We start from the raw sequence: 17,584 nt of genomic DNA on the forward strand, positions 1-17,584 counted from the left end.
TACAACACTGACTCTTCCAAGAGGTATACTTCAGCCAGGAGGGCTTGCTTACTTGTTAATAAACTCACCTTTGGATTTTAATTTGTGAAAATCCATGTGTGGTAATCACAGCTATTTTATTTGAATATAATAAGGAAGTCCTACACTGTAAGAATGTTTGTTCTATTTGTAAACTACAGCAATCAGTAATTGTTACGTTTTACTTACGCAAGGGACACTTTCAGACCACCATCTGTTTCAACCTAAAATGTGAAATCATTGCTACTAGTTGTCTTTAAACTACTTAAATTCTACAAAAATGCTAAAACTGGGTAGAAAAAAAAGGAACAGGTGTAAAGTAAGGATGGTAAAGTGCAAGAAACAGAGTGATCTCATAAATATAATACTGAGCGAAATAAGCCAGACATAAAAGGTCACCCTTTTATTTTGTTGAAAGTCAGGAGAGTGGTTTCTCTTGGGGGTACAGAATGGTGACCAGAAAAAGACACAAAGGGTTTTCTGGTCAGGTTCTATTTCTTGATCCAGGTGCTGACGACACATATACGTACATTTTTTGAACATTCATTGAACTGTATACTTATAATTCATGCATTTTTGAATGTATGTTTATATTTCAATAAAATACACCAAAATGTGCTAGAAATGTAGATATAGGGATGAGAGCATGCTAAGTTAAAAATCAAGGTAAAAGCTTGAATTTATGAATTGAAAAACATTTTGGAATACAAGCATATAAAATTACAAATTACAGTTTTCCCCCCAAATAAACCCTTTATTCTATATAGCATCTTCCTTGTAAATCTTCTCCAAAGGAACTTAAGAAATCCTGTCCTTGATCCTTACAGCACCCCTTAAATATGCCATACATCTTTCTCTGGCATCTTATGTTACTTTGGTTTAGAGTAGTTTAATGCGATGAGTTAGTGGGAATGAAAAAGAATAAGATGAACCAGGAGCCAGGAAATTTTGTAAAGTCATAATGGAAACTGGATTCTAACCCTAGCTTTCCCACCAACTATGTGGTTTTTGGACCAGACACTTTCTCTAGACTAGATGATCCCTAATGATCCCTTTGAACCCCTAAATTCTGTGAATCTGCAGGTGATAAAGAATTTGGAAAAACTCAATGGGCTTATGGGAAGGAAGGAAGGTGTGAGGGTGGGAAGGGAGGGAATAAAGGCAGAAAGAGAGTGAGCAAGGAACAAAAAAACAGTGCTTCTCCTTGCAGAAGAGTTATAGGTATGATCCTTGCTGGCTGTAACTTTTTTATCCTTTATGTTGATTTCCCCCCTTTCTATTATACACACTTAGGAAACAGGAGGAAATCCAATGTGTGTGAAAGTCGCTCAGTCGTGTCCAACTCTTTGTGACCCCATGGACTGTACAGTCCATGGAATTCTCCAGGCCAGAATACTGGAGTGGGTAGCCTTTCCTTCTCCAGCGGATCTCCCCAACCCAGGGATGGAACCCAGTTCTCCTGTATTGCAGGCAGATTCTTTACTGGCTGAGCTACCAGGGAAGCCCGGGTCCAACATGTTTTATTACAATTGTCTGTTTCTATTAAGGTTCAAATTAAGAGAGGAAATCTAGTAGATGAGTCATGTTTTAACACAATTCATTGTTTTGTGGAGGCATCCATTACATAGGAAAGATTTATTTTGAGCTACCGCTAAGTATAGAAAGAATTCAGTGAACTGGTAGGTGATGTTGCTGGTTGAACAAGAATTAGCAAAGTAAGTGGGTTCTGTTCACCATCAGGGTTTGACTTCTGTCTTCAGTATCCTGCTGAAAGATGTTAGAAAAGGTAAAGGTCTAGGTCCATAAAATTACATACTAATGTCCTGATTTGGCCAAACAGTGAACGTGGAACACAGAGAAATCATGATAGCTAGAGGACTCCAGAGTAGCATCTAGGTGAATGGGACCTGACAATATCATATATATCAAATTAGGAATAAGGAATAAGATGCCTAGTCATGTGGAATAAAGATTAATGTTCTCATTTTTATTGAATGTTTGTTCCACCAGGATTATTTACAAGAGAAAATGCCTTCCAGATTGAACCAAAGCATCTCCTTGCTCAATATAATTGTCTCAAAATAATTAGCACCAGTGCCTGGCTTGTAATAGACTCCTCAATAAATATTTATTGGACGAAAAATGAATAAATGGGTAGGGAAATGGGGCATCAAAGGGAAGTAGAGCAAAACTTAATAGTAGTTCACATAAGGAGTGTTAGCATACTCCTTTAAATGGGCTTTGTTTCTGTAATTGCATGCTTTAGGCATGGGGCCATGCTCCATTTTCCCAACAGTCTCCACTCTGGTCACCACTTGTTCTTTTGAGAAGTCAATTTGTTTTGATGGCTGGTATCACTTAGTGGTATTTCAGCCTAATTTTCCATTGTGCTAAGTAAGTAAATATTGGGGTATTGTTGCTGCAGCCTGTGGTCTCCAAATGGTTATTTCATTTCTTAACACAATTTATAAAAGAATTTCAATCTGAACGTTCTATTTTTTGACATAAATATAGAGAAAGCAGTATTCCCGTTTTTAAATCACAATTGTGCCAGAGATGCTGGTATAGCATATTGCTGTGAGTTTGGTTTGACATAAAATCCTTATTGTCATAACTGTACATTACTTCATGATCTTCTCAGGTATTTGTTACTAGCAGTGGAAAATACAATGAACTTGGATATCCATTTGGTTATTTAAAAGCCAGTACGACTTTAACTTGTGTAAACCTCTTTGTGATGCCGTACAACTACCCAGTTTTACTCCCTCTTTTAGGTAAGTCAAGTATGTGCCATTCAGTCATCTTTTCAGTGTGGTGGTAGTTTAGTTACTAAGTTGGCTCTGACTCTTTGTGACCCTATGGCCTATAACCTGCCTCCTCTGTCCATGGAATTTCCCAGGCAAGAATACTGGAGTGGGTTGCCATTGCCTTCTCCAGGGGATCTTCCCTGCCCAGGGATTGAATGTTTCCTGCATTGCAGGCAGATTCTTTACCACTGAGCCACCAGGGAAGCCCTTAGTCATCTTTAAAATACAGCAAAAATGAAAAGTTGATGATGAACTAAGCATTTTAAATGGATCCAAAGAGTAATGGGTGTCAGGATATATAAAAGTCTAAAAACTGATTCAGAAAGATAGAACTGGCATCCTGCTTTCTGTTGTGTTCGTTTTCCTTTTGTCGTTTTTGCATCAGACAGAAAAGACTCTTCACCTGGGAAAGTGGAAGTATTAGTCACTCAGTCGTGTCCGACTCTTTGTGACCCCATGGACTGTAGCCCGCCAGGTTCCTCTGTCCATGGGATTCTCCAGGCAAGAATACTGGAGCGGGTTGCCATACCCTCCTCCGGGAGGTGGGGGTGTGATTCTTATGCTGCTCTTTGGTTTGCAAGCTCCAGTGTCGTCACCCCTCTTCTTTTTTTTTTAAATATGTGTGTACACACTTCCTTGTTTTCTTATTGTTTCACTTATTTACATTTATTTTATTTTTGGCTATGCCACAAGGAATGCAAGATCAAACCTGTGACCCCTGCATTGGAAGTACAGAGTCCTAACCACTGGACGGCCAGGGAATTCCCACTTTTCTCTGGTTTTAAGTGCACTTGGCTTTTGGTAAACTAGTTTGGACACCCCCAAAATTGATTGTGGTTGACACTTCAAGAATCTGATGGTTTTTTTCAGAAAATAGGGCTTCCATGGCGTTACTGGATTGCAGTTAGTTCCTCTACAAAAGAATATGAAATGCACTTGAGGCGTCTGTTTTAAGCAAGGTAGCAAGTTAAAGTAATAGATACAAGAGTGACTTCTGCAGTAACTGCAGTTGTAGAAGCTGTGGTTTCCATGGCAAAATTCTAAAAGGAACAACTTCAGAAGCTGTTACTCAGACATCACTGAAAATGTGTATGGAGATTTTTTTTCTCATTTAAGGAGCCACGTCTGTTTAGAGTAATATAGTACCACATGGTATCCTTCTCCTTGTAAAGTTACGAACAGTTTTAGTTGCTGAGGTTTCTTAATTTTTGCAAAAAGGATCAAACCTTTACCGGTTTTAATATAGTCACTAAAAGCATAAGATTTTTAGTGCTATAAATAGTCTGTGTATCAAATGTCCTGATAAAGCAGTTCTTTTAAATGTTGCAAATGAAGATTAAGAGTGGGTCATCATAAATGATAGTTTTGGCTAGCCTATTTACTTTATTCCTTTGTCTACTCTAAAAATATCCTCTAAGAGGCGATTGTCACTTATATAAAATATAGATTATGTCTTTGAGATTAATAATGTTACCAATAAAGAGTGTTTTGTGGGGTTATTTACCCTGTCTTATTAAATATACCTTTATGACCTCTGGTTTTCACAGCTATAAAATGAAGGATCAAACTAGCTAATCTTCACTTAAACTGTTAAGAATATTATTTTTCTGTTTTTTAAGTACACTTTTTATTTTGAGATAATTGTGGATTCACATGCAGTTATAAGAATGATAAAAAAAAGAGACAACAACAAAAGCGCAGACAACAGAAGCGAAAATAAATACATGGGACTACATCAAACTTAAAGACTTTTGTGGATCAAAGGATACAGTCGAGAGCAAAAGGAAACCTATGAAATGGGAAAAAAAAATTTGCAAATCGTCTATCTGATCATTTGGGCGAGGGCTCTATCCAACCCTGCCTAGACCATCATTATTCCTTTGCAAACATTCCAAACCAGAAACCCCAGAGGCATCTTTGATTTCTTCCCCTTCCCTGATCCCACACATCCATTTGAGGTTCACCTCATCCTTGACTCAGTTCGTATTTTTCTCTTTGGCTTCAAATATCCATTTCTAGGCTTTTCTATAACCCATGTCTTCCAAGGAGCATAGGGTTTTTTACACCCTTTGAGGCTGAGGTCCTTGTGCCCTTGAATCCCTAACTTGGGCTTCATGTTGAGGTTCTGCAATAGTTTCCACCCATACTTATGCCATTACTTCACTTTCTGGGTTGTGTGGTTTCCATAGAGATTTGGAGTCTGAACTGTAGGATATAGCTGCCCTGATAATGAATCCTGGCTCTGCTGTTTGTTAGCTTCATGACCCTGGATAAGATACGTAACCTCTCTGAGCCTCAACTATTTCATCTGTAAAGTGGGGATAATAATAGTACCTACCTGAAAGGGATTTCATTGGGGTTAAATGAATTGTGTTAGTCACTCAGTCATGTCTGACTCTCTGTGATCCCATGGACTATAGCCCGCCAAGGCTGCTCCATCCATGGAATTCTCTAGGCAAGAACACCAGAGTGGGTAGCCATTCCCTTCTCCAGGGGACCTTCCTGACCCAGGGATCGAACTCATGTGTCCCACATTGCAGGCAGATTCTTTACTGTCTGAGCCACCAGGGAAGCCCTTAATACAGTTAAATTGCATCGAACTCACCTGGCAAAAAGTAAGTGTTCAATAATGCTTTCAGTCATTATTGTCTAATAATACTGTCCTCATTATTAATATCTATGTTATCTTAGTAGCTCTTGAAGGCCCTGATATTCCATATAATATAATTATATATTCTAATTATATGTAAGGATATAATATAAAGATATAGGACAGTTTTGTAGCTTTAGTAGGCAGTTCAGTTCAGTTCAGTCGCACAGTCATGTCCGACTCTTTGCAACCCCATGAACTGCAGCACGCCAGGCCTCCCTGTCCATCACCAACTCCCAGAGTTTACTCAAACTCATGTCCATTGAGTCGGTGATGCCATCCAACCATCTCATCCTCTGTCGTCCCCTTCTCCTCCTGCCCTCAATCTTTCCCAGCATCAGGGTCTTTTCCAATGAGTCAGCTCTTTGCATCAGGTGGCCAAAGTATTGGAGTTTCAGCTTTAGCATCAGTCCTTCCAATGAATACTCAGGACTGATCTCCTTTAGAATGGACTGATTGGATCTCCCTGCAGTCCAAGGGACTCTCAAGAGTCTTCTCCAACACCACAGTTCAAAAGCATCAATTCTTCGGCGCTCAGCTTTCTTCACAGTCCACCTCTCACATCCATACATGACTATTGGAAAAACCATAGCCTTGATGAGACAGACCTTTGTTGGCAAACTAATGTCTCTACTTTTTAATATGCTGTCTAGGTTGGTCATAACTTTCCTTCCAAGGAGTAAGTGTCTTTTAATTTCATGGCTGCAGTCACCATCTGCAGTGATTTTGGAGCCCCCCAAAATAAAGTCAGCCACTGTTTCCACTGTTTCCCCATCTATTTGCCATGACGTGATGGGACCAGATGCCATGATCTTCGCTTTGTGAATGTTGAGCTTTAAGCCAACTTTTCCACTCTCCTCTTTCGCTTTCATCAAGAGGCTCTTTAGTTCTTCTTCACTTTCTGCCATAAGGGTGGTGTCATCTGCATATCTGGGGTTACTGATATTTCCTCTGGCAATCTTGATTCCAACTTGTGCTTCCTCCAGACTAGTGTTTCTCATGATGTACTCTGCATATAAGTTAAATAAGCAGGGTGACAGTATACAGCCTTGACGTACTCATTTTCCTCTTTGGAACCAGTCTGTTGTTCCATGTCCAGTTCTAACTTGCTTCCTGACCTGCATACAGATTTCTCAGGAGGCAGGTCAGGTGGTCTGGTATTCCCATCTCTTTCAGAATTTTCCACAGTTTATTGTGATCCACACAGTCAAAGGCTTTGGCATAGTCAATAAAGCAGAAATAGATGTTTTTCTGAAACTCTTTTGCTTTTTCGATGATCCAGTGGATGTTGGCAATTTGATCTCTTGTTCCTCTGCCTTTTCTAAAACCAGCTTGAACATCTGGAAGGTCACAGTTCACGTATTGCTGAAGCCTAGCTTGGAGAATTTTGAGCATTACTTTGCTAGCGTGTGAGATGAGTGCAATTGTGCAGTAGTTTGAGCATTCTTTGGCATTTCCTTTCTTTGGGATTGGAATGAAAACTGACCTTTTCCAATCCGTGGCCACTGCTGAATTTTCCAAATTTGCTGACATATTGAGCACAGCACTTTCTTTTAGGATTTGAAATAGCTCAACTGGGATTCCATCACCAGGGCATTTAGTAAAAAGTCATGAATTTAAGTCATGTACACTTTGATGTCTGGAACATCCCTATGGTACTGCAGAGTACAATAACTGTCCATAAAAGTGACCCCTGTTTATTAATTAAAGATTTTCATCAAAAGTAGTTAAGAAAAATTTAATTATTTAAGCACCAAAATGTACCTGGGTGAGGCTTAATTGAATCAATGAGCTACCATAAGAATCATGTCAGTAGAGTGGTAACCAGATTATCACAGATGGAGAGAGTCTCTCTCAATTGGGAAAAAAGGAATTTTTTTTTCTATTGAAGGTCATTGACTAAAGCATTTGTAGCAACTTGTCTTTTTGTCCTCTTCTTTAATATGCTACATTCAGTCACTTATTTTGAAAAAATTAAGAACTGGGGACTTGTGTAAAGAATAAAGCTCATCTCCATCTTAAGACCAGTTATTATCAGGAAGAGGAAAAGAGAATAATTGAGAAAGGATAATTTGATATTTATTCATCACTATATATCCAGTGCTTTTCAGTTTATGCTATTTATAAATTTTGTATATTATTTTCACATCCATAATCTAGTTACTCAGAACAATCCTATGGGGTAAGGCAATGATCATTAAACTCATTTTACGGATGAAATAGAGGCACAAAATGATGAAGTGATTTCCTGAAGCTCACTAAGCTAAGTACATAGCATGTGTCTGAGCTTGGAGTCAAACCCCACCTTTTTGAAGCAGGAAATGGGGAGAAAGGAACTGGAAGAGAAAATATCTGTAGTTTTTGAGGTGTTGACAGTGTTGTTTTACTCTCATTCCACATTCTCACCTCCTCATCTTTCAAAGGTGGATGGGCTAATTGTTCATGGTATCTTTACCACTCTCCAGGCTCCATGTGAATGGAAATCTAATACCATGGAAATCATTTTCTGAGCAACAAAGATAGTGACTAAACCAGTGTAAGCTTCCCTGGTGGCCCAGATGGTAAAGCGTCTGCCTGCAATGCGGGAGAACCGGGTTTGATCCCTGGGTTGGGAAGAAGATCCTCTGGAGAAGGAAATGGCAACCCACTCCAGTACTGTTGCCTGGAAAATTCCACGGACGAAGGAGCCTGGTAGGCTGCAGTCTATGGGGTCACAAAAGTGGTGTCACCCTAACTGCTCTCTACCCTTAATCTAGTCAGTGGAAGATTTTCTTCCTCTCACCCCCATTAAAAAGTAAATCCAACAAGAAATAACTAGACTAAATTAGCTCCTGGGTAGAATCATTGCAACTGGCATTGTTAGAAATATTAGGACTATTATTGACTCTCATTATCTAATCTATTTATATCTAAATGTCTCTTCAGTCTGGTGGTATTTAAATTTGTCAGTTTCCAAAATCTGCCTAAGTCCCCACAGACTTCACACAAAGACATGGTATAACAGGATATTTCCACGGTCTATCATTTCTTTCTTTAAGATATGAATGGTCTTTAAGGACCTGCATGCTGCAATGAGCCAGAAATCTCTTCAAATCTTTTTCCCTTTGTTCTTTCTACCCTGTACCAAAAGAAGAAAAGACCTACGTTTTGTAAATTCATTTAAATTAGCTTCAGCAGGAGTGAATAATTTATTATAGCAGTAAAAGGAAGAAAATATGTAGTTGCCTTTCTTAACCAGAGTAATTCATAATTTCAAAGAATACCCCTATTTGTAGAGAAATTATGCATACGGCACAGAGATGGTTTTGTTCCTAGAAGTAAAGCATTTGTTTTTTGGATAAAAGCCAATTAAACCTGAAGAAACAATATAGAGAATGAATTTATAATATCTTTGCTATTTATAATAGGTGTAGCAGGTTCATGTTTGTTGATGTCTGGGATATCAACTTTGAATTATTATATTAAAAATTTCTTACCCTTGGAAGGAAATAATGAGACATTTTGGGAATTTTTCATGTAGTGTACATAATGCATTTAAATTATTTAAGTAATTAAATTTGAGTGTGAAAATATAGGGAATATCTGCTTATTTGAAGAATATCTTTAGTTCTATTAATAATGCACATGATATTCAAGAACCATATTTATTGAGGTATAATTGACATTCTGTTAGCTTCAGGTGTGCAACATAATGATGCAATATTTGTATATATTGCAAAATGATCATCACAATAAATCTAGTTAATATCTGTCACTGTACATAGTCCCAATTTTTCTCTTGTGATGAAAAAATTAAGATTTACTCTCAAAAAAAAACCAAACAAACAAAAAAAAAGATTTACTCTCTTGCTGCTGCTGCTGCTAAGTCGCTTCAGTCGTGTCCGACTCTGTGCGACCCCATAGGCGGCAGCCCATCAGGCTCCACCATCCCTGGGATTCTCCAGGCAAGAACACTGGAGTGGGTTGCCATTTCCTTCTCCAGTGCATGAAAGTGAAAAGTGAAAGTCAAGTTGCTCAGTAGTGTCCGACTCTTAGCGACCCCATGGACTGCAGCCTACCAGGCTCCTCCGCCCATGGGATTTTCCAGGCAAGAGTACTGGAGTGGGGTGCCATTACCTTCTCTGATTTACTCTCTTAGTAACTTTCAAATATGCAATACAGTGTAGTTAACTATAATCATGCTGTACATTACATCCCCATGACCTATTTCTCTTATAACTGGAAGTCTGTATTTAAACCCCTTCAAGCATTTCAACCCCTCCACCCCTCACTTCAGGCAACCAGCAACCTGTTCTCTGTGTCTATGAGTTTGTTTTGTTGTTGTTGTTTTAACATTCTCTATTTAAAAAAAGTAAATATTCTAGCAACCAGTGACCATGGATTCATCCTTAGGTGAAAATTACTACACTAGAATTACCAATACATAAGAGGCCAGAAGGGTTTCCCTGATGGCTCAGTGATAAAGAATCTGCCTGCCAGTGCATGAGACGCAGGTTTGATCCCTGGGTTGGAAAGATCCCCTGGAGGAGGGCATGGCAACCCACTCCAGTATTTTTGCCTGGGAAAACCCTGAACAGAGCTGCATGGAGGGCTACAGTCCATGGGGCTGCAAAAGAATCAGACACGACTTGGCAACTAAACAACAAGAGGTCAGAGAAATATTTCACATAGATCAGAGTCAGTGTTTTAATATTATGCTATGTGGCTTCACAGATGAAAGATAAATATGTAACCTGAGAATTTATCTCATTTTCTAGAAAACTACTATATATAATTTTGGTACACAGTACCCCCCCAAATCAAATAAACTCGAATGAAATATTCATCTAATGTAATTGAAACTAGAAATTTCTAGGGAGTGGTATAATAGATGTGTGTTGCTTGATTTAGATCTTGGAATTTAGGACTGGAATAATGTAATATTTTCTTGGATTTTCTCTTGCAGATGACTTGTTTAAAGTTCACAAGCTTAAGCCAAATCTGAAGTGGCGACAGGCTTTTGACAGCTACTTAAAAACTCTGCCTCCATACTACTTATTAGTATGTATTTCTGTATATATATATATGTATTAACTCTATCCATGATGATTCCTGTCACAAAAATGTCAATGAATCAAAAACTTCATCCCTGAAATAAGATTTTCTTTAGTTTATAAATTTGAGTCGCCACTGTCTTTTCAAATTATGCCTAAGAGCTTGGAGATGTCATGGCGGCACAAAAGAAAACTGCTTATTTTATTTCGTTTAACTGCCATGGTTATTGTTATAAAACACATCTATATTTCTCTTATAAAATTAACCTTATGATATTATAGTTTTGGAATTTAAGAAAAAATATAACTGGATTCATGTATTATATTAGCCTCCCTTTTTAACTCTAGAAATTCGAAGTATGGGGTTTTCCTCTGGAAAAAAAGAACAAAACCTGACGACATTATATTTACTTATTGCTTGTTAAATGTGTCCTAGACACAGCATGAAATAGAGGCACTGATTGAGGGGAATCCCAAAAAAGTAAAAAATGACTTGGTGTCATTTGGATTTTTACAATTTGAGAAAAATATTCATAATTATTTTGAACTGGTCATATAATCTAAATCAAGATTATCAAAATCATTTCAGAGGTGGATGTGGTCAACTGTAAGCCAAGTTTCTAGAGGTGAAAAGGCAGAATCTCAAGTGGTACCATTTGTGTCACTGGGAGGAGAAATTGGGGTGTGTTAGTATTTACCATGGCAGGAATGGGGTGCACAATTAAATGTAATGTGAAATGATTTTATGACTTGGAAATTAAGACTGAAAGCAATTTATCTGTTTGAATTTGCTGTTACTTGCTCTTCTTATCCCACTCTCTTCTGATTTTTTTGCTTTCTGCTCCTTACTTCTCTGCTGTTTTCATTGCCACTTTTTAATGTTCCATGTTTGGTTTTATGTGCAGCACCTTGACTTCTAAGAAATGAATCATGTCCCTTTGCCCCTTATAACTGAACTTTGAGTATTTTAAGATTTATTCTATTCTTACTGTTGTGTATTTTGTTTCCTTATAGCCATTAAAGAAAGCACTAAGGATGATGGGAGCTCCAAATCTGATATCAGATAATTTAGATTGTGGACTTAGTTACAGTGTTATCTCTTACCTTAAAAAACTCAGCCAACAGGTAGTATTGGTAAAAACAAACAAACAAAAATCCTTTGCCCTCAGAAGTGCATTTCCTTATTCTTTAGTGTAATTGTAATTTTCAAATTAAATGTGTATATATTTCTACACTTTATGAATTAGTAGTAATGTGATTCTCTATGGCTTCTGGCTTCACCATTAAACTGCAGTTAAGGGTCTGTCAGTATCATTGGATGCTGTGCCATTTCTCTTTTTGCTTGCCAGTTTGTTTTACCCCAAGCTGGTTGATACTTTGTGGCCTAAGAGGGGCAGAGGCTTAATAGATTTATCTCATGGGTCACATTTTGTCTATCCTCAACGTAGTTTCTCCTCAAATCACATTGGGCTAGAGCATCCCCCGTTTTAGGTCAGCACACTGAGGCATGGTGTGATTAAATGACTTGCCTGAAATTCATTTTTAGGCAACAAATACCAGCATGCTTTTTCTTGGAGAGGGGGAGATGAGACCAGTGTACCTCACACTGGAGGGTGGCAGGCCCTCCCTCTGTTCCTTTACACCCCCACCTCATTTACCATTATTCACCTTGTCCCTTGCCTGCCCCTCTCTATTAGTACTCATCCTCCACTCACCCCTACTTATCATACTTCTCACCTCTACTTAGCCCATTCTTGCAAGGTGAAAATGCTTGAGAACTACTGAGTTAGAGCTTTACTGCCATACAAATGTGTTATGTTATATGACAAATTACTGCAGCAGCTTAACTTTGTTCTTATGCACAAATGTATTCCCAGGTAGGGACTAGTAATAGCATTTGCAGTGACAGTAATACTTCAAGTTGGATATGTTTCAAAGCTGGGCCTTTAGAAAACAGAGAGTAGTAAGTAAATAAGTGTCAGATTTCTGACACCAAAGAACATAGATGACTCTGCAGTTTGGGATGCTGACACACCTTGCTAGGAACTGGCAAAAACTTAAGTATAGTCTGGAGTTTACCAGCTCCTACCAGTCCAGTGTGCTTATACATGCAAAAGAGAGTAAAGCAAACCCAGATTTCTGATCTACCAAGCATCCCCTTAACTCCGTTCCTCTCTGCTAATAGATTTTTGTTGGTGGTGTTAATGTTTTGTTTTGGTTATTTATTGATTGATCTCTTGATTTATATTTTTTTATTTGATGTTTGCCTTAGGCCTTTAAGGCTGTGTCAGCAAGGTATGGCCAGAAGGAAGAATAGTGAACAGACTTGAAACTCATGCAAGTTCTGGGACCTTCTGGGATACATTGCTTGTATAGTTTTATAAATGGGCTTTTAGGACCCTTTGTGGAAACAGACTCTTCATTTGCTCTTATGCCCTATTTCATGACTAAATTTTTTAAAAGATAATAAATATACCTCATTCTAATAATTAAAATTAATGAATATCTCTGACCAAACCACAAGAAATTCAAAATTAATTTGGGCTTATAGGACATTGGTGGAATTCTACTTTTTAGAAAAAAAAAATCATTACTAATTTATACTAGCTCTAATTACTAATTTACTTACTAATTTAATAATTCTATGACACCAGTGTTCTTTGAACCATCTCAGATGTATGTAAATCAGAAAATATGCCCAATATACTGCTATAATACACTCTCAAGCAATATTTATCAGTATGATATAATAGGATCTATTAAGAGAATTTTTTGTTGTGATTTATAAACGAGTACTATTATGAATTATTTACTTGGTAATATTTGTTAAATTAAGTATCACATTTTTGTGAGTGGTCTGATACTAGAAATAAACACTATAAGTTTTTTCAGATACAATGCCAATCTATGTAATTTGAATTTCAGCACTAGTGCAATTTTATAAATGCAGAGTTTTACCTTTTATAACTGGGTTCAAAATGAGTATGTTGACTTAGACTAGACTTTACAGAAACAAAATGTGATTTTAAATATCTATGAATGTAATTCTTACCCATGGTTTTCATTCTTTCCATGATTCAATCATAATTTTGACACTAGAGAAGAGGAAAAAATGTATTATTGGTCTTTCTAGCCCCCTCTGTTCTTTGTGGTAGTTCAGAGAAGCACAGGAACATGTTTAATTATCTGCTTTTCTGTGATTTGTAATTTAAATTTGTTCAGTGGGGTTCTTAAAGTATCATCTTTCTTAAGTAGTAAAAACAACAGTGATAATATAGCTCTTTTTATAACATACTATGTACTTTCATTTTAGACCAAACTAGAGTCAGAACGAATACTAGCATCAGTGGGGAAGAAACCTCCCCAGGAAATTGGAATCAAAGTGAAAAACCATTCTGGAGGTGGTGTTTCCTTGACTCACAATAAAAACTTTAGAAAACTATTGAAAGAAATCATTGGGGATACTGCACCGAGACTGACAGAACTGAACACCAAAGAATTTGCTGGCTTCCAAGTAGGGCTCTTAAACAAGGTAAATTGTGACATAAATAGCTTGTTGGGGGGGAGGGGGGTGGGAATAATGTCTGTGAAATACAAAGGGGAGAAGGAATGGGAACAAACAAGGAGAGCTTTCAGATCCCTTGCAGAACATTCGGTCCTATCCAAAATATCCATAAGACATGTAGTCCACATGAAAAGGCCCTTGAAATCTGGTCCAATCATATTTGGTTCATGCCAAATGGACAGAACCAAGTATCAAGGACCTCTTGGTATGTACTACATGTCTTATGAACATTTTGGACAGCACCAAGTATGACCAAATATCAAGGATCCTTCAGGTGGACCAAATGTCTGCTAAACTTCAGATCACACTGCTGAGCTAACATTTGTGAGAGAATGGGGAAAGGAAGGAGGAATGAGTATGAAGAGCTTCAGGCATCAGTATAGCTTGTAGAAAGTCTTGGCCAGCCCAACAGGGAACCCTGGCACCACAAGATCCCATAGAGGAGGTCCACATTGGCAGAACTGGCCAGGCCTGAACATCCCCCGTCATTCTCAATCACTGGCTGGGGGCAGCCTGGAAAGAGCATGGCCTCTGTTCCAGCGCTGCCCCAGATCCTGAAGGTACTGTGGCTGGAGGTGCTCAGATCACTGTACCCCTTGTGGATCAGCCATTGCTTCCTGGATGGACATCTCATCAGCTCCTCTCCATGGCTGCCAGGGGAGGGCATCTAGATTATAAATAATGGGCCTGCAAGGCTGCCACAGGCACAGATCTCAGGATCTGATGTCTTAAATGGTATACTTGAAAAAGGATATACGCATGGCTTTAAAGCTACGTGGATATAGTAGAATTCAGAACAGGGCCAGCAAAGGCGAATTTTCCACTGCAAAATTGTACTGAAGTCAGTTGTAATGAATATCCCTCTCTTTGCTAAGATTTTAAGAGGATTAGGAATTACATTTCTATATTAAAAGCCTCAGGAGTAACTGAAATTGTTTCATTTCAAATAGGATTTGAAACCTCAGACATATAGAAATGCTTATGATATTCCACGTAGAGATCTTTTAGACCAGTTAACCAGAATGAGATCCAATCTGCTGAAAACACACAAGTTTATTGTCGGACAAGATGAAGGTAAGTGAACAAAGAAGTACTTTTTGTTGATAAAATGTCAAATCTGACTAACATGAAGGTGTTTGTTGCATAAAGTATATGTTATTTTGTAATACTTTAATATTTATAATACCTATTTTCTCTAAATCCCTTCATCTACTAGCACAAGTTTATTGTTCTTGGGTTTAAGGGGAAGTGGGCATTAATTGGCATGTATATTACACTACACATGCTTTAGCTCTTGTAAGTCTCAAAACAACCCCGTGAGATAGATACTGTTTTTATGCCCATTTTTATGGACATTGGAACTCAGAATGAGTGTTTTAATAGCTTCCCCAGTTCTAGTGAGCTGGAAAGCAGCAGAAACTAGGTCTATCAGAATTCAGAAATTGTACACCCTGACACTGTACCACCTAGCCTTCTCTGATAAGTACAATCCAGATTCCTCATTTACAGGAAAAGAATGAACGTGATACTGTCGAGGATAATTGATGATGATGTACAATTCCCCTTGATTCCATTTTGTTCATTTTAAACAGTGTCATTTGTCCATTAAAATGAGCAAATCTTAGCCTGGCCAACCTCCTGAAATTATATGTCAGTATTTTTTTTGAGGGGGGGTAGGATCTTTTTTGGGGGAGGGCTTAGAAAACCTGTAGATCTAATCAAGTTTTCCGAAAGGGTATGGCCCACTAACCAAGATTCTCTAGATGATAAGAGAAAGCCAGAGAGCCTAGGCTCTTTGAAACACAAAATATTGGGTTTTGAGTTGGGATGTGGTATAGGGAATGTCAGCCCATTCTCAAACCTGTGATGAAGAGTGAGGGAGTTGTTCTTGGTCTAGGGATTTGAGCTTGTAGGCCGTGGTGATGTTAGACTGAGTGATGAATGGGGTGAAGAGAGATGATTTTATTATTTTTTAAAATAAATTTATTTATTTTAATTGGAGGTTAATTGCTTTACAATATTGTATTGGTTTTGAGAGATGATTTTAGATCCTAGAATGCTAGATTCAAGATTTTAGCCTATCGGTTGCTGAGATACACAATGCTAAACCAGACTATGATCATGTCCTCTCAGAAGGACCACACACACTTCAACTATAGAACATGTGTAGAACATCTGTTGGTCTTCTGGTGATTTTGCAGATACTCTTCATAGTGTTCCAGTCGCACAAATGGGTAACTATCAAGAATATCTAAAGACATTGGCTTCTCCACTTCGAGAGATTGATCCAGATCAACCAAAAAGACTACATACTTTTGGCAATCCATTTAAACAAGATAAGAAGGTGGGATACCAAGTTCTATGTCTGCGTAAATCATGATATTCTTGGAATAACTCCTTCCTTTTTGGCAAGGTGTATATAAGTCAGAGGCCTTACTTCTATTTGTTTAAGAGATAAAATATGTCTCCAGGGCTCTTTGTGAACGGAAAGTGGGAGCCTCCTGATGGAAGAGTATGTTGGTTAAAAAATGGTAGCTGGCATTTACTGCATACATAGTAGGAGCTGATGTTCTAAATGATAACATTGAATGCACACAACCATTCTGCAGATGAGTATAACTGTCTGCCCTATAATATGAAGAAATCAGAGCTCATTGTGGTCAAATGATTCACCCTGAGTGACACAGCCAGTTAGAGCTAAGATTTGAACCTCTGTCTTCCCAGCTCCAGAGTCTATATTTACTCCCAGCTCCACACACTAATTCCTTCAATATTGAGATCACCATTTATCTCCTTTGTTTACATTATTCAGATCTTTAGTGCTCTATCTAGACAGTTATTAAGTGTTCTTCTTGAAATATGAAGTACTAAGTGATGTTGCTTTATTGGCTTGTGCTACAAGAGATACAAACATGAGATGTGTGTGCACATGCATGTGTATGTGTGTATGTATCTCTGTGTGTATATGTGAGAGATATGCTGACTTGATGATATAAGCGTGAAGACAAATAAGAATTATATCTGCAATCATGGAAGAAACCATTGTTACAAAGGTGCAGAGCACGCAGTAATGTCTTCTATAACAAAACGGGACCAAAAGTATTCTACTTTACCTGAATCCTCAGTTAACTGGAGTTCTTAATCGTCTGTGTCTTGGTTTTTGTCACTGGTAGCACTGGCGATGACTATGACATCTAACTAATAGAGCTCTGTGGAGAATTGAGTTAGTACCTGTACATCATTTAGAACATTACCTGACATGTGGTACATGCTCAGTGAACATGTTTTCCTCTTTCTGTACTGTTTTGCTTTGGGGAATGCTTTGGAAAAGTCATTTATCATGGTTTTATTCAAATAATGGAAGTGCATCTTCCTGGGTTATCCTTGGATGAAAACAGCTTTTAGTTAACCTTCTATACTGCTGTCTCTCATCTTTTATTCCCAGGGGTGAAAAGCCCACTCCTTCATTTGTGTCCAGCACCAAGGTGAATATATATGAATCTCTGTGAGG

At 38.0% G+C, this 17,584-nt stretch overlaps 1 protein-coding gene across 1 annotated transcript in view; it reads left to right on the forward strand.

The window, feature by feature from the left end:
- LOC128069938 (integrator complex subunit 6-like) overlaps positions 1-17,584 on the forward strand; it is a 54,966-nt gene that overhangs the window by 32,818 nt on the left and 4,564 nt on the right. The window contains exons 9-14 of the mRNA XM_052663193.1: positions 2,660-2,792; positions 10,421-10,515; positions 11,523-11,633; positions 13,822-14,040; positions 15,024-15,147; positions 16,275-16,417. Of these exons, the coding sequence (XP_052519153.1) occupies positions 2,660-2,792; positions 10,421-10,515; positions 11,523-11,633; positions 13,822-14,040; positions 15,024-15,147; positions 16,275-16,417 (825 nt within the window). The remainder of the gene's footprint in view (positions 1-2,659; positions 2,793-10,420; positions 10,516-11,522; positions 11,634-13,821; positions 14,041-15,023; positions 15,148-16,274; positions 16,418-17,584) is intronic.

This window comes from Budorcas taxicolor, chromosome X (assembly GCF_023091745.1).
Source record: "Budorcas taxicolor isolate Tak-1 chromosome X, Takin1.1, whole genome shotgun sequence".
NCBI lineage: Eukaryota > Metazoa > Chordata > Mammalia > Artiodactyla > Bovidae > Budorcas > Budorcas taxicolor.